The following is a 21549-nucleotide window of genomic DNA, read 5'->3' as shown; positions in this document are numbered from 1 at the left end:
CAATATTCTCTTCCATAAGATTTTGAGTTTTAAATTTTCTCCCCTTCCCTTTGCTCTACCTCCCTCAAGACAGCATTGTAGAAGCAATTTTTGTCATAGCGAAGAACTGGAAACAAAGGTAGATACCCATCGGCTGGGGAATGACTAAACATATTGGGGCATGTGATTGTAATGGAATGTTGTTGTGTTAAAAATGGCAAAAGGGGCAATTTAGGGAATACATGGAAAGACCTGTAGGAACTGATGCAGAGTGAAGTGAGTAGGACCAGGAGAACAGTTTTTCACAATAACAATACTGGAAAGAAAAATAACTTTGAAAGACTGAAGGACTCTGATTAGTGCAGTGACCAGTCCTGGCTCCTGAACAGCAATGGTGAAACCTGCTTCCCACTTTTGGCAAAAGGTGATTGATTGTTGGTACAGAAGGAGACGTGAATTTTCAGATAAAGTCAATGTGTAAATTTGTTTTGCTTAACTATACTTGTACAAGGGAGGTTTCTTTTTTTGAAAATAACATTTTATTTTTTTCCCCTATTACATGTAAACACAATTTTTAACATTCATTTAAAAAAATTTTTTGAGTTCCAAATTTTCTCTCTTCCCAAGGGAGGTTTCTTATGGACAGGGGAAGGACTGATCGTGGAAAATAGGGCATAGTTATAGAGAAGTGAGAAAGAAAAGGAGGAAAAGTATCAGTGAAACATTTAAAAATACACAAAGGAGCAGAAGGAAGTTCAGAAAGAGACATAAGCAAGGACAGAGTGGAGTCAAATTCCATATATATGTAAAAAAAAAATCTATATTTAATAAAGATTCACAGTTTTATGGATAATTCTTTCCCTTCTTTGTATGTGGGAATGTTTGTGTTTATGGATGTTTACAAAGTTCTGAATAAAAAAAATTGGGAGGGAAACAAACAAAATAACCAAGTCAGTGATGTTGACTTGTAACATTTGTAACATCCTGTAATACTTTCCCTCTGCATCTCAATCTTCTCTGCCCTTGTCCCCCACAGAGAAGTTGTGTAACTGTTTATTCTATCTGCCTTTCCATTAATTTTTCAGTACTAGGCATGGCTCGACTTTCCTCATGCCTAAATGTTTTCTACCATAGAGGAATGGAGTTTACAGGCTCTCTGTGACTCATCCAGAAACTAGTTGGTTTATGGTTGTTGTGTTTTCAAGGTTTTCTGCCTGCTCCACCTAGCTATCTGTGTCTCTACTGCTGCTTGTATCCTTTGAGCAGAAGGGCATCCCTGGTGTGTGATGACAAATGTGAGACTGTCTGACATCCTTGACATTCTTTAGATCACCACCTAGGACATCAGGTCTAGCCTTTCCTACTATCACTGGAGGCAACATGTTGCTGTTGTCAGTCATTTTCAGTTGTGTCCAATTCTTTGTGACCCCATTTTGGGGTTTTCTTGACAGAGATACTGGAGTGGTTTGCCATTGCCTTCTCCAGCTGATTTTACAGATGAGAAAACTGAGGCAAACAGGATACAGTGACTTTCCCAGGGTCACATAGCTAGTAAATATCTGAGGCTGGATTTGAATTCAGTAAGATGTATCTGACTCCAAACCTGATGTTCTAGCCACTGCACCATCTAGTTGCCCTGAAGGCACCACGGTGCAATTCCAAGAGTGCTGGATTTGGGAAGTTAAATGACCTGAGTTCACCATGTAGGACCTTGGGCTAAATCACTTCACCTTCCCAGGTCTCAATTTTCTTTTCCATAAAATGAAGGGGTTGGTCCTTTCCAGATCTGGGTCTGTGGTCCTGGACCAGTCAAAAGTTGAAAAGTAAAAGCTGCAACAGTAACGCAACAGTACAGCTTCAAGTTAATTGGGTTTAGTGCAACTGAGGGGACTTTCCCAAAGAGGAAAGGATTCACCAGGCTAGAAGCTGTGTGCAGGTTCAGTCAGTGTAAAGACATCAAAGAAAGTAGATCCCGCTTGAGGAGAGGGATTCCTAAGGATCTCACGTTCCCGAATGCTTCCGTCCAGTCTCCAGACATTTTTCCCCTAAGATCCCCTGGCCACTGAAATGCTTGGTAGCTCTCATTTATTCCTGCCCCCACTTGGGTCAGACTGAGCCTCAGGCGTTTTCCTCCCTCTCTGACAGCAGTTTTCCACCCCGGTCCGGATTGCTCTGGCATTTCCTCGCCTTTCTCAGCTCACTCTCGCCTCGCCCCAGGATTTCTTTGTTTTGGGTTCCAAGGCTGGTTTCCTCTGCCTTTCACCTGTGGTCCAGCTGGGTCTGGACGAGCTACTAGTTATTTATTTGTAAATGACCCGTTTGGTGCTTGGGGAGGTGGCAGTGGAAGTAGCAGTGCTATCTCACTGCACAGTGTATGCAGGCTTTGTCCTTGATCCCATTCTGGACCTTTCTGCAGTTCCCTTTTGTAGTTAATGTTGGAAGTTATTTGTATGTGAACAGGCCTTGTGGTATAGTAGAAAAAGCACTGGGAACAGAGGCAAGAGAGACCTGGGTTCCATCTTGCCTTTGAAACTTTATGGTTGTGAAGCCACTGGCAACTTACTGATGTTCTCTGAGATTCCATTTCCTCATCTGCAAAAAGTGGGTTTTTTTAATATCCTTGTGAGAACCCTTATTAGTAATCTATTTAAACCACTTCATAAACCTTAGCCCCCAGGTGGCCCAATGGATAGAGCACTGGGCATAGAATCAGGAAGTTATTGTTCAGTCGTTTCAGCATGACCCCATTTGGAGTTTTCTTGGCAAAGATACTGGAGTGGTTTTCCATTTCCTTCTCCAGCTCATTTTTACAGACAAGGAAACTGAGGTGAGACTTGCCCAGGATCACACAACTAGCCCATGTCAAAGGCTAGATTTGAACTCACAAAGATAAGTCTTCCTGATTCAAGGCTCCACACTGTATCCACCGTGCCATCTAACTGCCCCTTGGGGATGCATTTGGATATGACTGAATGGACATTTCTGGTAGTATTCCTTAGTGGGCAGGAGACAAATGGATGAGAAACTTCCTAAAATGATTGAGGATCATCCCTTCTTGAGTTGTTGGAAATTCTTTTTAGGGCACAACGGTAAAGAGACATTAATGCATACTGAGAAATGTTTGACCCTTCTTTACTTCTTTTTCCTTCGTGATATTTTACCTCTTTACCAGTATGCTTGGTCCTTTTGACCAATTTACTTTTCTCATTTGTTGGATAGGATGAGGCACACAATTTCATTAGCAACAAGGAGTTTTCTGATTACCCAATGATGCTAAAGTCCTCTGTAGAGTCCTCTGACTTTCTTCATGTTGTGCATGTATAAATAATGTCTCTTGAGGACAGGAGCACCATAATAGCACTAAACTTTAACACAGTAGACTATAAATAATGTTTGACCTGACTGAATAGCTTGACATAAATGGGTGGTGAGTAAGGGGAGCCCTAGACTTGAATGAGTTCCTGGAAACCACTTGCTTTTTTATTAATGGCATCATTCCATGCTCTCCTTGTGTGTTGCCCAAACTAGGTTTCTGTGCCAAACGTTGTAAAGGGACCTCAATGAAATAATATGTAAATGTCAGTTCTACTAAGAGAAGACATTTTAAATGAGAAAAATTTAAACCATCTCCATGCCTATTCTCACATTCTAAAACTGTAAATCTAAATGGGAAGAAGAAAAGAGATGCAGTATGCCCCCCAACTAGCCAAACCATAAATTTATTGTTGGAAGGGACCTTAGAAGTTCTCTAGAGTCTACACTCTAGAGTCTAAACTGTAGACCAAAATCCTATTTTATGAGTAAGGAAACTATGGAAATTATGACCCAGAGAGGGTATATAATCTGCCCAAATCATACATCGAGTAAGTAGCAAATCCATGTGTGACCTTGGGCATGTCTTCTTGACTTCTCTGGGCCTCATCTGTAAAATGATGGTGTTAGATTAGATGAACTCTCGTGTCTCTTCCAGTTCTAAACCTAAGGTCTTATGAACCCATATCTCCCGTTAGGTTCTTTTGATGATAAAATACTATTTCCTTTAGAGTCCCTAGGAATCATCTCATCTAATGCTTACCTGAGTATTTCCTCTCCTCTCTCAAAACCCTCCAGTTGTAGGGAATTAGGGAATCTGACCCTAATTGAGCTCCTAAACTTAACAGATGGGGGACTGTATCATTAGAAGGATAGTAATAGTGGTTTACATATCTATAGCTCTGTTGTTTACAAAAGACTTTCCTTACAATAACCCTCAGAGGTAGGTAATGTCAAATCAACAAGCATTTATTGATCATATATTATGTGCCAGGCACTTTGCTAAATACTGAGGATACAGTGAAAGACCAAACCATTGTATCTGCCTTCATGGAGCTTACAGTCTAATGGGAGAGACAAAGCACATACAACAGACAGAGAGGATGTTGTTAGTTAATTGTGTCCAACTCTTCCTGAGCCTATTTGGGATTTTCTTGGTAAAGATACTTGGGAGTGCTTTGCCATTTCCTTCTCCAGCTCATTTTATAGATGAGGAACTGAGGCAAACGGTTAAATGCCTACTGTCACACACTTAGTAAGTGTCTGAGGTCAGATTTGAACTTGGGTCTTCCTAACTCTAGGCCCAGTGCTGTATCCACTGTGCCATCTAGCTGCCCTGATATACAGGATAAACTGGATATAATCTCAGAAGGAAGGCACTAATATTAAGGAATCTTTGGGGAAGTTTTCTTATAGATATTGGTATTTTAGCTGAGTCTTGAAGGAAGCCAGGAGATAAGAGGAAGAAAATTCTAGGCATGACGCAAACCAGAGAACATTCATAGAGTTGGGTAGATGGAGTGTTATGTAAGAGGAAGGGCAAGGAGGGCAGTGTCATGATCACGGATTACATGGAGCAGACTAAGAAGAGTGAAATAGTAGGAAGCCCCCTGGGTATGGAGGACTTTAAAAACCAAACATATTGAAGAAATATATTTGATACTGGAGGTAATAGAAAGCCACTGGAGTGGATGAAATTGGACAGTGACATGATCCAAGCATCTGAGATGATGTAGGCTTTTAGCGAGGGTAGTGGCACTATCAGAAGAGAGAAGATGATGTATATGTGAGATGCTGTAAAGGTAGAATCAATGGGATTTGGTAACAGATTGGGCATGGGGGCAGGGTGAGTGAGAGTGAGGAGTCGAGGATGACACCTAAGTTGTAACCCTGGGTGACTGAGGGGATGTTGGTCATTTTGGCAGTGAGAAAAGTTTTGAAGAGGGGAAGTTTTGGGGAAAATACAGTAGGTTAAGCTTTGGACATGTTGAATTTAAGATATCTTCTCAACATCTAGGGCAGCTAGGTGGTGCAGTGGATAGATTGCCAGGCCTGGTACCAAGAAGAGTCATCTTCCTAAGTTCAAATTCAACCTCAGACACTTGCTAGGGCAATTCACTTAACCCTGTTTGCCTCAGTTTCCTCATCTATAAAAGAAGGAAATGGCAAACCACTCCAGCATCTTCACCAAGAAAACCCCAATGGAGTCACGAAGAATGGGACATGACTGAAACGAATGAACAACAACAACAGGTCTTCTGGTTTGAGCAGCCCATTAGGGTGTGAGACTGGAGATCAGAAGAGAAGTTAGAGCTCTGTAAGCAGATTTAAGAATGATATTATCTCCATGTTTACAGACGAAACTGAGACTCAGAGATGCTCAGTGACTTGCCCAGAATCTTGTGGCAAGTAAGTGTTAGGCCCAGGTTCAAATCCAAGATTTCTGACCCTAAGTCTAGTACACCATGATTTTTGATCCTTTGATGATAGAAATTTTTTATCTCTCCTCCCAGCGTCTCATTTTGTGTAATCTGTTTGAATCATATATTAAATAATCTCCTTCTTTGTCACATGGACATTAAACCTCTTACATTCATGGGTTTAAAGTTCTAAAATCAATGTTTATTTTTTTTTAAAATCTGCAATAGTTATTTTCAAAAAATTCTCCATGCCTCTAAGAAGCCTTTCTATAGTCTAAAATTCATAGCACAGTAAAATCCAACTTTCAGACAATCTACTTCTTTATATTCCCATCTAAAATTCATTCTTGTGGTTCCGTGTGTAGATTTTTCTGGCTGGTTTCCCATAACTTACAGAACTGACTACACAATTACTGATTGAATTATGGACCTCATTATTTAGAGGAGGTCAAAGGATTAGTTTTGAAAATGGAACATAGGATGTTATTCAGATATTCCAGTAAAACTACTTCTTGGCTTTTTTTTTTTTTTTTTTGGTTTCCTTCTTCAGCATTCATGATGCTAAGCAAGATAAACTGCCTAGCAAATAACTAGTGTTTCTTAAGGTAATTTGCCCTAATTAGGAACTTAGAATTTCTGAGTTTGTTTTAGTTAATCCAGCAATTGAGAAAATGATATCCTGAAAAAAATGTGGAAATTTGTAGAATTACTTGGGCACACAAATGAAGACTACCTGTTACCTTTTAAAGCTGTCTTGCTATAGACTGAGATGAGGAGAGGAGATCTCATCCCCATATCAACCTGCCTGAATTGGGTTGTCTTGTCTTGTCCCTGAGGTTCCCCTAAACATCTGCTATTAAAACTCCATTGCAGGAGGAGAACGAAGGTAGGCCCTCTTCTTGCCCTCCCCTTTGGAAATGAGCTATCTTCCAAAGTGATTGACCCCACTCACCTGTCTTTCTGAGACTACTGGTCTAAGATTCTCTTTCTGCTCTCAACGTCTAAGGTTGAGCAGGGAGATTTTGTTTCTAAAGACCATGGCCCCAAGTATACCATCTTTTCCCAAGTTGTGTTCTTCAGTGATTGCACTCCTTTCTCTATACTGTCCATCCAATCAGTCAGTCAGCATTTTTAAGCACTTAACATGGGACAGAGACCTTACGAGGTGCCAAGTGTGCAGAGAAAAAAAATGGCACAGTTGCAGCTCTCTGGAGCTTACATTTCAATGGGAGTGACATTGTATACTTGGGGGCATAGTGGATAGAGTGCCATACTTGGAGTTGCGAAGACCTGAGTAAAAATCCCACCTGAGTCACTTAATAGCTATGTGAACTGGACAAATCCTTTGCCTCTGTTGGCACTCCTATATAAAATGGAAATAATAATAACACCTCCTTCACCAGGCTGTTGTGAGGATCAAACGGAATAACATATGTAAAGGTTTTGCAAACTTTAAAATACCATATGAATGTAGTTATTGTCATTAAAGAACTGTATTCAGAATAAATACAAAATAAATACGGAGGCAGGGGTCAGTAGCAGTTGTGGAGATCAGCTTCAGAAAGCAGGACTTGAGCTGAGTCTGACTGGAAATGAAAGATTCCATGAAGCAGAAGTGAGAAAGGAGAGCATTCCTGGCATGGCAGTCTTGTCCATGTGAGATCAGCCAGTTCAAGTGTATGATAAATCTCTTACAATGAGAGAAAAATTTATGTTAAAGCTACCATTTTTCTCTTAGTTGCCCAGTTATCTTTGAATCCTCTGTTTCCACTGATTGCCATATTTAATAAGTTACCAAGTTCTGGGGATTCTTCATTGTAATAATATCTTTTGCATTTTTCACTATTCTCGTCGCCACTCCCCTCATTTGAGTCATTACTCATGGTTGGCCTGTTGCAGTTGCTTCCTAAATAGATTACCTGCCTCTACTCTTCCTCTTCCAATCTGTACTACAAAGTGTTGACTTATTACTACCGATGATGATGATGATAGCTAGTGTATATACAATACTTTATGACTTACAAAATACTTTACAAATATTATTTCATTTTATCCTCACAACTATACAGGAAGGTAGGAGCTATTATTATTTCCATTTTGAAGGTAATATGGAATATTATATATATATTATGTCTATATCTATAGGCGTTGATATAGATATAAAATATAGTATGGAGTCAAACAGAGGTTAAGTGACTTTCTCAGTGTCACATAGCTAATAAGTGTCTGAGACTGGATTTGAACTCAGGTCTTCCTGACTCTAGGTCCAGTACTGTATCCACTATACCACCTAAAATATTTTTCTTATCCTAATACCAGTTATTCATTCAGACAACATTTAATTAAGCACATTGATAAAAAAAACCATGTTACTAGGTATTGGGGAGATACAAAATTTAGATAAGAAGCCGTTTCTGCCCCTACAGCCTCATAGAGGGATGAGACCTAAGGACAGGTTGTCTTCATATATGACAGTACATTTTTAGGAGACTAGAGTAATGCAAAACAAGTGATATTTCAAAAATAGCAAGCAAAACAATTCATTCTGTTTTGCTGCAAGGTGTCCAGTGGAGGAACAAATGGCTAAATTCTGGCTTTTATTTTTTTTTAATATAGGTGGTGCCTTCTACCAAAGAACTAAGTAGACGCAATCGATGTGAACATGAGGCATCAGGAGGTGCCAGTGATAAAGGACCGGCGCATTGGGCAGCAGCTGAAAGTTGGGATGCGGATGTGAGTTATGATGCCCCCTCTCCACGTGCCTGTAGCCTTGAGAACATGACAGCAGTTCAAAATGGCTTTGAGAATAGCCCTGCTACAGCTTGTATAGTTATGGAACCAGCCGAGACCAGAACGATTATTAATTCTTCCTGTCAGAATGGGGTGTGTAAGAGCAGTAACAACAGTGATTCAGAAACCCAGGAAGATAAACTCAGCCCTTCCAAATTCATGCGTCTTTTCTCTGCCACTAGGAAGACGAGTAGCCATAATGCAGAGAGGCCCCGCTCCATGATTTTGATGGGCAATTCCTCCACCTGGAATGCTCTGTCTTCTTTTAGGAAAATGGGATCATTTAAAAAACTGAAGTCCTCGGTTCTTCAAGGCATTCAGGGTCGGGAGGACCCAAATGTCTTAAATGAAGATGCTTCTAAAAATGACTTGGGAAAACCCATTCCCAATGGTTCTGTGACAGGAGTCCAAACTAACAGGTATTCTTATGCAGGGCAATTGAATGATTTCCACAAGGCAGTGGATGGGGGGGTATCGGATTGCTCTGACCCAGAAGAAAATGATGATACCTTCCTGAGAAATACTCACAGGTCAAGGAGCATCAGGAGAGCCTATGGCATCGGCCGAATTAACTTACTGGACTCTGATAAGCATTCTGGCCCTCAGCTCTGTGCCAGGCCTCTGTCACCCATCATGCAGGAACCCCAAATCTGTGAAATTCTAGTGAAAAACTCTGAAAATAACCGTATTATCTATAGGAGAAGTAAGAGTACTGATAACTTGAACTTCCTGAGGAAAAGTTCTTTCAAGAGGAAGTCCACCTCAAACCTCACAGACCTCAAAATGACAAATGAGAAACATGAAATTCAAAGGACGTTAAGTTCTCCCTCTGACTCTGATAAAACCAGAGGGTTGGAGAGGAGGTCAAAACGCTGGAAGAGTCCAATAAGAGCCAAGGATTTTGATCGAGTTTTGAAACTTGTAAGTAACGTTGCTGACGTTGCTTGGAAGAGAGAGACTCCTAAGAGTGGGGCACCATCTCCTGGTGAGCCAAACCAAAGAATACAGCTCAATAGCCAACTCCATGACGATTACTCCCACCGTGTTTCTACCAATATGGAACAGGACCAAAAACGGTGTACATCCCCAGTATGCAATGTAGAGTCTTCCTTTACAGTAATTCCTAGCCTCAGTCCAACCATTTCTCAGGGCACTGATACAGATATTGAAACAAAGGTATCTCCTCTCAAAGCCAGAACCCCCCAGACTTCAGGAGGTGTCCGTCAGTCTGCTGACAGTTCCTCATCAAGCCCCACTGCCCTGAAAGCATTTATCAAAGACTCTGATAAACCAAAAAATACCAGCCAGTTTACGTGTGAATTGGAGCACCCTAGCACACCTCCTTGGCCTACTGCCCCCAAACCTCAGAGCCCTGTTTCAGAAAATGCCAAGTACAATATTCATTTCCGTTGTCCAAACACTCATAGCACATTGTCTCTGAGCTCAATGGAAAGTGAAGAAAAAGCAGAGGTGCCTGCCCTGAAAGGGAGAAGTCCAGTGTCCTTCCAGGAGTCAGTGAAAACGGTGTATTATGATGATGGTAATGAAGACAGTGGTATCAGCAGCCACTCACAGCTGAGCCTCAACTTAGCCATTGGTCCCGAGGAGAGGAAGGAAGAGGTAAGAAAAGAGCAGGGTTGGTTTTGGAAAATGTCACCTGACTTTTGCATGGTTGTCAGTGGTTTTACATACTGCCAGCTGGCTAACAGAGCAGCTTCCATTTGACATGAAAGAGGATTTTCTGAAGTCAGTGACTTTGTGCTGATTTTGCATCTCCAGGGACATTTATTGTGGTAACGGCATTTGCTAACTTATTTTCAAATATCAAGCTGTTTATTAGCATATTAGAGAAGTAATTCTTTGTCTCCTGTAAAATTGCTCACTGAGGAATGAAATAACTTATAGTAACATTTACCACACTCTTGATACTCTTTAAAAAATTTATTGGTCTTTTGTTTTTTTATATTACTTTTATATCTCATATGGTCTTTCCTCTCTGATTCTGAGAGCCATCCCTCATGCAAAGTAGAAAGAAAGTGGAAAAAAAAAGTCAGTTCAGCAACATTAATCAATACATCAATGAAGTCTGCTTGTGTAGGTTGTATCCTACCTTCTAAGTCTCCCACTTCTGCAAAGAAAGGAGAGATTTATATTCTCTTAGTTCTTCTTAAGGGCTGTGCTTGGTCATTATAATTATACAATATTCCAATTTTGTTTTTTGTTGCTGTTTTTTCCATTTACACTGGTGTAGTCGTGGTGTTTTCTTTTCCTGGTTCCTCCTTCAGTTGTGTCAAAATATTTAAGATATCCCATGCCTTCCTGTATTCTTCAGATTCATCATTTGGCATGGCATAGAAGTATTCGGCTTCATTCGTGTACCTCAACACACTTAGCCATTCCCCAATCAATAGTCATCTGTTTTGTTTTTACTAGTATGGAGTATTTCTATGAATATTTTGGAATATATTGGATTTTTCTTTCTATCGTTGACCTTCTTGTGGAATGTGCCCCACCATATCATCCTTTCAGTCAAAGGATACAGAACTTCAGTCACTTTCTTAACATAATTCTATCTTGCTTTCCAGAATGCTTGGATCAATTCATAGATCCACCAATAGCATTTCAGTCAACTCAACAAACATTCATTAAGCATCTACTGTGTGCCAGGTACTATGTTAAGTTGGTGGATTAGTGTGTCTTTCTTTCCACATCTTCTCTAAAAGTGATCATTCCCATCCTCAGTCGTCTTTGCTAATTTTCTGGGTGTGAGGTGAAACCTCAGAATTGTTTTAATTTGCATTTCTCTTGTTATTTGTGATTTAGAACAGTCTTTTATGTGATTGTTAATAGTTTACAATTCTTCTGAGAACTGTTCACAATTGTTGACACTAGGAAATGATTCTTGGTATCACATATTTGCTTTACTTCCCTACATATCTTTTCTATCAGATCCTTATTAGAGATATTTGATGCAGATATTTTTCCCAGTTGACTGTGTCATGTATTCACACATTTCATTTCCTCATCTTTTTTATCCTCCCATCTCTTTAGACTTATCAGATGCTATGATTTTGAGCTGAAAAGCGTTTTAATTCTTTTTCCCCAGAGAGATTAATGACATATATTGCATACAATTAAAAACCTGTCAGTTACTGGCTGAGGTTTTGGAAGAAACTTTTATAGTAATTTTGCTTATTTTGTGGTTAATGTAGAGATCACTTGTATTGTTTCAAATATCTGTCAGTTCTGCAAAATATATGTTCTTTCCAAATTCACTTTAGCCGAACAATTCAGCCCATTCTGGCAGCATCACTATCACTTTGCCAAATTGTATAATTTTCACATTGAAATAAATATGCTCAGTAATACTTCTTTATGTAGCCAAGAAACACAAAAGTGTTACCATGCATGTATACTGTATATTGTTTTTCTCTGTCACTGTAGGATCTAAGACAGGCAGGCAGGTTTCTATCATGGAAAAGACAGTCTACAAAAATGTTTTCCTTTCCATTGAATCCTAGAAATTGTTCTATTTTGTCTCATCTCTAAGGACTGTATGTGTAAATAGGGAGACCATTCTAATCAAAGGTAACTCTAGAAGACTTAAAGTCATCCCTAGGGAGTCTCTGATGGGCCAGAGAGGTTGTGAGACCAAACTGAGAAAGCCTGGTTCAGACTGCAGTCCCAAGAGAACATTGGGATTAATCTGTGCTTGCCACGAAAATGACTTGGCTTGTCAGACGTCCTCCATACTGAGGATAGCTCAAGACTTGCTAAGGCCTCCTGTGAGTTTCTTTTGGGGAATGGCCCAAGATTCACCTTGCTTATACCAAAAAGCCTCCTCAGAGTGGAAAACAGGTTTTGAACTAATTGTCACAAAGCAACCAGTGAAAATTCTGAAATGCTAGAAACCAAAGTTTACAGGTCAGTGCTGTTGCCTCCCTAATTTCTCTACATGTGAAAACTTCAAGTTAGCCAATGGGAGTAATGACCGTATTTTCTGAATCAGAAATCAGGACCATAGTCTAATAAAAGATAGTCCTTTTTACACAGTTTCATGAAAAGCACATTTCACTTTCTTGAAATTGGGAATATCTTGAAAAATCAGAGACATATTGTCCCAGTCATGGATTCCTAGAGAAATATCCCTTTATTCCCATGTTGAGTTTACTCCTAACATGGGAATTTTGACCCTCTTAATCCAGTCACCCCATTTGCATATTTCTTCATGAAAGGCTACGAAGGTGAATGGAAAGGAGACTAGGAGATCCGAATAGTAAATCTAGTTCTGCCACTCATTCACTGTTCTAGTTCCCTTAAGTCCTTTGGGGCTCAGTTTCTTTGTCTGTGAAATGAGATTAAATTGTTCCTGTCCAGCTCTAAAATCCTACAATTTTATATCTGGCTGACAGTATAGAGCTTTGTAACTTACCGTACATGCAAACTTGAGCAAGTCACTTTTATGGTCCCCAGTTTACTTCGATGTAAAACAGGGGAGTTGAACTTACAGATCTCTAAGGTCACTTTGAGGTGTAAAGCGATGATCTTCTAGTACCATGGATGTCAGTAGATAAATTCATGTTAGTCTCCTGCCACCTAGTGGGAAATTGTGTTATTAGAATAGTAATATGAATTATTTTTCACAGCTGCCTTCATTATACTGCAAATGTAGGAACCGTGATTTTAAGTTTTAATCTTGACTTTCTTCCTTATTATTATTCATGGGGCAAATCACGTATTTTTTTGCATAAGAGAAAGCATAAGACAGTCTATAATCACTAAATTTGGAACCAGTCTGAGTTCAGATACCAACCCTGGAAATTTATGATAAGTATGTGACTTTGGGAAAATCACATTATCTCTGCGGACCTTGGTTTTCTTATCTGTAAACTGAGAAGGCTGGAGTAGATCATTTATAAGGTCTCTCCTCGCTTTAAATCCATGAACCTGCTCCTAAATCTAGGAATCTTATTCACTGACAGAGAGAAACTAAACTTACAGGTGTTTTATATGCATTTAGTAGTTAACAATTCCTAAAACCCTTGGCGAATCCAAAGTATTCTAGAAATGCTGGGAATGACTCATCTCTCTCTCTGTTCTTTGGCACAGGGCAGATGTTTAGTCTTTCAGCTAAAGATTTCAAGTTTGGCGACCTATATTCATCCAGATGAGTATAGTAGCACTAGAGCTGGGTTTCATTCCTGGCTCAAACATTAAAAAAAAGTGCAATCTTGGTCAAGACAGACCCAGCCTCAGTTTCCTTACTTGTAACATGAGAGGAAAGGGCTGTTTCATTCTTTGTATTTATATCCCTACTATCTGGTACATTGTAGGCACTTAATTAATGCTTATTGATTGATGTGATGACCTCTAAGATTATTTTTGCTTTTAACATCCTTTGCCCCGTTGGCCTTGCTTACTATTGACTCAGAGACCAATGATTCTCAACACTTGTTTCCCATTATGTATCATCAGTCATCTCAGGGAACACCACAAGATTCACAAAATAATTTGGATGCATTTTAATATAAAAAGCAATTGAATCCTGCTATGAGGCAGCTTCTTATTGTACTCATTCAACAAATATTTGTTGAATACCTACTCTATTTATTCATTATTACCATGGTGGCAAGGAGGAGACAAAAGTAATAAATTGGACACTCTACCCTGAAGGAGCTTACAGCCTAGGATGTGGATGAAATATATGCACAGATAAGTATAATTCAATGCAAAATGTGGTAAATGCCTGAAGAGAAGCATGAATACAGAATTTCTGTTTTTCAGAGATCACTTTTTATCAGAGGATAAGAAAAGCTAAACTTTCTTGCAGAAAATAACATTTTATCAGGGTAGAATAAGCAAACTTTTGAGAGATGGCTATAGGGGAGCGTGTTCGAGGCAATGGGGCTGTGATGAGCAGAGGTAAGAAGAGAGAAAAGCATGAGGTGTGTTTAGATAAAAGTTTATAGTCCAGTTAGACTTGATTTCAGGATACTAGTGGAAGATAAGACTGATAAAGTGTGTGTGTGTGTTCATCCTTTGTCGCTGAAGAAGACAATGCCATCAGAGAAATGATGACATGACTTGCACTTGACTTTGTTTTGAGTGAGGGAGGGCTGTGCAGGTCACCAGCCTCACTTCTCCTCCAGAGCCATCTGAATCCAGTGACCAGATATTCATCAGGATGACTGGAGATGACCCAGGATGAGGCAATTGGGGTTAAGTGACTTGCCCAAGGTCACACAGCTAGTGAGTGTCAAGTATCTGAGGTGAGATTTAGACTCAGGTCCTCCTGACTCCTGCACTGGTACTCTATCCGCTGCACCACCTAGCTGCCCTAAGACTGGCAAAGTAAATAGGGATCAGACTATAGAGAGCCTTAAATGCCAAGCTATACTTGAGACTTTATTTGGTAGACAGTGGAAAGCCGTTGAAGTTTTTTGAACAAGAGAATGACTCATAGTCGTGCTTTAGGAAGACCAATCAGGCAGCATTGTGTAGAATAGGTTCAAGAAAGGAGAGATTAGAAGCCAGGAGACCAGACTGAAGACTCCTGCCGTATTCCAGGAAGAGATCATTCAATTCAAGAAACATTTCTTAAGTATCTTCTGCGTGCATAGGATGGTGGGAGGTTCTGGTAGAGTCAGATAAGTTTAGATAAGACATGGCTACTGCCCTCCTGGAACTTAAATGGGAATTAGAAGAATAAGAACCATGATTTATCAGTGTGGCTATATTCCCTCTGCCAATACAGATCTCAGCTCCCCTCATGCATACACACTAGTTTTCTGGTTTCCTGAATTGCTGTAGTTTAAGAAAAACATTACCACTTGATGACCAACCCCTTTGTCTCTCCAAACTTAGTATGGTTGATCCTAAGAACCTTAGATCCTAGGATTCTCTTTCCAAACATTAATAATTCCTTACCTTTGGGAGTAAATGTAGGGTGATGCCAAGGTACTTTAGATGTAAGTGAAGTCATAGCAGTAGAGGAAATAAAGGAAATGTGGTATCATTAGCTATTGTCTTTCTGATTTGATCAGTGTGCAGTTTTGGCTTCTAAGTAGATGAGATTATAATCCTATTGTAATCTGCCCTGTTGAGATCAAAGCTCATCTGAGGTACTGTCTTTAGTGTAGGGGCATGACATTTAGAAAAGACATTCAAAATGGAGGATGTCCTGAGGATAACCATTGAAAACATTGAGTTTATACTATAGTCAGGTGGGTAGTCAGTCAGCCAACTGGCATTTATGAAGGAAGTCTCCGATGTGCCAGGCACCATGCTATATTATAATACCTATATGACTTTAGGGAAGTCATGTCCCCTCTCTGGGTCTCAGTTTTCTTATTTGTAAAATGAGAGGGTTGGAATAGATGATTTGCAAGGTCACTTCCAACTTTAAGACTATGGTTTTGTGATCCTTTGTTTAATTGTTGGCAGAGGGTAAACTACCTTTATAGATATGTTATGTGCTAAGATGACAAAGGAAGATTCAGGCAGCATGTGGTAACTGTTGTCAAGAACTTAACAACTGTCATGTGGAGGAAGGATTCCACTTGTTCTGTTTAGCCCTCTCACCCCCAGAAGACAATGCTAGAAGCATCGAGTGCAAGTGGCAAAAAGGGCAGATTTAGGCTTGACACAAAGAACAACTTCCTGATAATTCAAGTTGTCCAAAGTGTAATTGACTGGCCCAGGAGAATGTGAGTTCCCCGTTACTGGAGAGTTCCGAGTAAAGACCTCCTGACTGATGTGGTGTAGAGTAAATCTGAGTGGGTCAGAACAAGTGGCGGCTGAGGTCCTTTCCAACTCTAAAGCTGTAATTTAGTCAGGCATTCAGTAGGTGTGTATTAAGTGCCCATTATACACCAGCTCTTGGGATAAAAGGTGAAAGCAGTCTGCATGTTTGGAGCATTTTGTTATCTTTTTTAGACTTTAGTTTCTCAGGCTCCGTGGCCATGGCAATGTCTAGTTTACAGGAGCTAGAGAATAACTCCCAGAATAGTTCCAAGGACCCTAGATAGTAATTCCTAGGATCATAATGACAGACAGCCCTACTGAGGCTGCGCCATGAGATAAGGGGTATCATAAGGTAATATTTACTACGCTTGCACAGAATGACAATATTGCTAAAGTTAACTTGTGAGCTTAATGTTGGCAAGATGTCCTCTTTGTCTGTTGCCCTATAAAGCAGGTGGGTACGGTCAGTGAGTGGAGAAATCCATGGAGAAAACCATGGGGAATCCAGAGGGGAATCCATGGGGGGAGCCAGGGGTAATGCATGGAGAAATGCATACATCTGCTTCGACCGGCCCCCATTGAGGCTTGAAGGATTTAGGGGAGTGTACTAGCTGTGCTTGTCTCGATTGACCCCATCGAGATGTAGGGGCAGTTGCCCCCTTCCCCCCCTCCCCTTCTCACTGGCCTCTGAAAGAAGGGTGATTAGGGAATTCTGTAGGAGTTAGTACTTCCATTATCAGGAACCTTTCTGAGAAGACTAGACTAGAATAAAGTAAAATTGTTAATCCCTCTGAAGCTGCCCTTCCTGTCTGAACAGATCAAGAGTGAACCTGTTAGAGGTTGGAGACTGAACCTTCCAGTGCCTGCTGTGTGTTATCTGTGAAACACAGTCCTTGCCCACAAAGCACTTAAGAGTATAGTTGGGAAGAGCTACTCTCATCTATAGTCATATGCAAAATAGACACAAAGTGATTTGGAGGAGAAGGAATTAGCAGCTGAGGCCAGGGATGGGGAAACCTGAAACCTTGAGATCACATGTGGCCAAAGGTTCCCCACCGCTGCCTGAGCAATCCAGAAAAGTCTCGTGTACAAATGGCCTTATTTTTATGGCTTGAATTATTTGAATAAAAAAATATAATTTCTTTGAAAACTTAAACAGAAGTTTCAGAAAGTTTCAAGAAAGTTGAAGCAAGTTTCTCCAAGAAAGTTTCATACCTTTGGTTCAGAGTTAGCAAAACCAGAAGGAACCAAAGTACGTCTAGCAATTCTCAAAGACCTTCTCTCAGAAAGATTGCCCAGGTCAGTGTCACTATAGAATTCTTTTTTTTTTAAATTAAAAAAAAATTTTTTTAAGTATACTCTTTTATTTCATGCCCTTTCTTTGGGAAACCAAAGTTTCTTTTTTCTAAAGGAACTTAATCATCTGTTCTCATGACTTCCTTTCAGAAATGTCAGTGTTTTGCAACATTTCCTATAGCTCAACCCAAGAGCAGGGTTGCATAAGACATAGGTCTCCTTTCACAGTATGGTTTACATATGATTGAAAATTAATGGACTATGTACCCAGCTTTCTTCCAGTCTATATTTTGTTTTTATTATTATTATCAGATAAAGTCACAGTCACAAAGGAAAAGGTCTGTGGAAACCTCAGTTCACCATAGGCTAACCAAGTACCTAACTCAAGTTGAAAAGAGTCATCATCTATCTTCAAGAAAAATATTTAATTACCATGAAGTATTTGATCTCTTCTGCTTCATATTTTTAAATAATGGTCTATTTGCTGCGACAATGTTCACTCGGTATTAGGGCAAGAGAGTTTCTTTTTCCAGTGGAAAAGTGAAAGGTATTTTTATTTTGGAGTGCAATAGTTATGACCTTTAAAAACACTGAATGCCAAAAACATTGAAACTGACACATTTGCACATTCAGAGAAGTAAAGGAAAGGGCTGTGGATTTGGAGCCATGGGACTTGAGTTCTAGTCTAGATCTATGTGATCTTGCACAAGTCATTTACTCATTCCAGGCTTTGTGAAAATGAGAAGTGTCACTAGAAAACCTCCAACCTCCCAGCTCCAAGTCTCTGATCCTGTGAACCCAATGGAGAGGAAATGTTTTAGAAGAACATTTTTTGTTCTCTTCTCACATTGTGCTTTACCAAGTTGTCTTCCTGGAGATGGGGACTGTATGTTGAAATGATGCTGAATCTAATTTCCTATGGGAAGCTGTGTTATAGGAGGGGATTATTTTCCTAACCAAGAGCCTAATGCCCAACTTTTTATAAGAATAATTAGCACATTTAATCAACTAGAAGTGATATACCACTAAATGGTCCGAAGTTATATGAAGTATATATAAGTCAACCTAAGTAAGAAAATCACTGTTTGCTTGCAGTCGTATTTGATGATACAATATCAGTATGCTTTGTGAAGTTCATATTGTCTTTATAAAACCTGCATTACGTTGTAGACTGGAAGGCTGAAGAAAATATTTTTTTCGGCTTGTCATTTTAAAAATTTTAGTAGTATTTTATTTTTTCTAATTACATGTAAAGACAATTTTCAACATTCATTTTTCATGAGATTTTGTGTTCCAAATTTTTCTCCCTCTCTCCCCTTCCCCTTCCCCAAGAGGGCAGACAATTTGATACAGGTTACTCATGCACAATCATGTAAAACATGATTAGTATGTTGTGAAAGAAGAAAGAGAATGAAAGGAAAAATCCAGGAAAAAAATAAAGAAATGGAAAACAGTATGCTTTGATCTGCATTCAGACTCCATCAGGCCTTTCTCTGGATGTGGATAGCATATTCCAGGAGTCTTTTGGAATTTTCTTGGATCATTGTATTGCTGAGAAGAGTTAAGTCACTCATAGGTGATCATTGTACAATATTACTGTTACTGTGTACAGTGTTCTTCAGGTTCTGCTCACTTCACTCAGCTTCGGGTCCTTTTCTCAAATTAGCCTGCTCATCATTTCTTATAGCCTAATAGTATTCCATCACAACCATCTACCACAACTTGTTCAGCCATTCCCCAGTTGATGGGCATCCCCTCAATTTCCAATTCTTTGTCACCACAAAAAGAGCTGCTATAAATATTTTTCTTCATGTAGGTTGAGAAAAATCTTAATTGTCTTCTTACACCTTAGCCTCCTCTCCTTCATACACTCTGCAATCCATTAACACCAACCTCCTTGCTGTTCCTTGGAAAGGAAATTCCATCTCCCCACTCCAAACCGTTTTTGATGGCTGTTCCCCAAGCTTGGAATGTTCTCTCTCCTCATCTGCACCTCCTGGCTTCCTTCAGGTCTCAGCTAAAGCCCCACTTTCTAAAGGAAACCTTTGCTGATGCCCCTTAATTCTCTTGCGTGCTGATTATTTCCAGTTTATCCTGTCCGTGACTTGTATATATGTGGTTGTTTACATGTTGTCTTCATCTTTAGAATGTGAGCTCCTTGAGAGCAGAAGCTATCTTTAGCCTGTCTTTGTAATCATAGTGTTTGAATTTCCTATCCCTGACAGTCACAATCTAAAACCAAATGTATGCTGACCCTGATAAACTCAACGTATGAAAAATCAGTCACCAAAATTTATACAGTTATAATTTAGTTTTAAATATCTTAATCCCCTTTATGTTACAAATATTTTAGATTTTCATGAATAGTACCACTTCTTTACTCCCACATTGGACACAACACACACCACAGCAAGTGCTGAAATGTTTAACTCTGCCAGTGACGATTTATTGACTGACAGTGGAACATTCCTCTCTGAATCAGTGACAGCACCAAAGTGGCTTTGTGTGTCCTCAAAACTCTTCTTAAAAATATCAGAAAGTTTCTAAATTCAGTCTAGCAATTAACATTATCTACTATGTGCTAGGTATTGTGCTACGTGCTAGGGACACAGAGAGGTAAAAAACAATACCTGCTGTCAAGAAGCTCATAATCTAATGGAGCAGATCTATACAAACAAGTCATATAGGACTTGTCATAACATACTAGTCATAAATAGGAAATAATTAACAGAAGGCATTAGAATTAAGAAGGACTGAGAAAGGTTTCTTGTAGAAAGGTGAGATTTTACTTGGTATTTGAAGGAAGTGGGGGAAGCCAGGAGTCAGAGATGTGAAGGGAGAGCATTCCAGGCATGGGGGATAGCCAGAGGAAATGTCTGGAGCCAAGGGATAGAATGTCTTGTTCTTGGACTAGCAGCGAGGCCAGTGTCACTGAATTGAAGAGTACATATCAGGGAGCAGGCTCCACAAAGACTGGAAAGGTAAGGGTGGGAAGGGGTAGGTTAGGAAGAGCCTTGAATGCCAGAGGATTTTTGTGTTTGATCGTGAAGGTGATGAGAGTCAGGAGGAAGGGAGTTTATTGAGTAGGAGGGTGTCATCATTTGACCTGCACTTTAGGAAAGTCACTTTGGCAGCTGAATGCAGTATGGGGGAGAGTGGGAAGAGACTTGGGGCATTTTTGCTTTAAATGTGTCCCATGTCTTTTTGCCTATTTTCAGTTCAGACTATTTTGAAACAGAGGACAGAAAAGTCAAGTTCTTATGTTCCTTGGTGTTAATAGTAGACTACAGCTTGCTTTGTAAATAAAATGATGTTGGCTTTGAATCTGACCAACCTTTGTGACAATACTAATACAAAAAACAACTTACATGGATCTCAGGGGGTTTCTTTTTGTTGACTGAATTTCATCAGGTTTAAAAAGAGGTGATAAACTTCTATGTGACTAGTAAATATTTTCCTGAAAGAAGGACAGAATGTAAAAGAAGCCAAAGGTCAGTATTTTCTTAAGAGTCTTCTTCTTTTCTATTTCTCCTTCTCAAACATCAGTAAATTTTTCTTTCTTCAACCTTTGCCTTTTCTTCCTCCTTCAACTATTCTACATGACCTTTGCTCCCTTCTTTGGGTTGTGTCTTAGACAAGTGTCTTAAACAAGCACTAGCTAAAATGTAGACTTAAAAAAACCAGTGGAGGTAATTTGAAGAGAGAAGTATAAAGATGCCATCATTCCTCATGCACTGTGTAGAAATTCAATAATAGAAATTAGATTAGAGGTTGGGGAAGAGGTTAGTTCTTAGGGATTGTCTCAACCAGTGTTGTCAAATTCAAATAGAAATGGAGACTACTAAACCATGCATAAGGATCCCTGTGGGCTGCATATTGACTTAGGATGACTACGTATTAACATCATCTATGTTTTATTGTATTTTTATTTATTTTGTTATATATCTTCCAATTACATTTTAATCTAGTTTGGGCACACTCAGGAATGTCATGGGTCCCAAGTTGCCAG

General features: G+C 39.6%; 1 protein-coding gene across 5 annotated transcripts in view; it reads left to right on the top strand.

Moving 5' to 3' along the window:
* SPATA13 (spermatogenesis associated 13) overlaps positions 1–21549 on the top strand; it is a 362537-nt gene that overhangs the window by 262695 nt on the left and 78293 nt on the right. For all 5 annotated transcript variants that reach the window (XM_072611736.1, XM_072611739.1, XM_072611737.1 and 2 more), the window contains one exon: positions 8328–10121. In XM_072611736.1, the coding sequence (XP_072467837.1) occupies positions 8328–10121 (1794 nt within the window). The remainder of the gene's footprint in view (positions 1–8327; positions 10122–21549) is intronic.

Source organism: Notamacropus eugenii, chromosome 5 (genome assembly GCF_028372415.1).
Source record: "Notamacropus eugenii isolate mMacEug1 chromosome 5, mMacEug1.pri_v2, whole genome shotgun sequence".
Classification (NCBI taxonomy): domain Eukaryota; kingdom Metazoa; phylum Chordata; class Mammalia; order Diprotodontia; family Macropodidae; genus Notamacropus; species Notamacropus eugenii.
The sequence above is the reverse complement of the archived record's forward strand: the minus strand, read 5'-3'. Positions and strand labels throughout refer to the sequence as shown.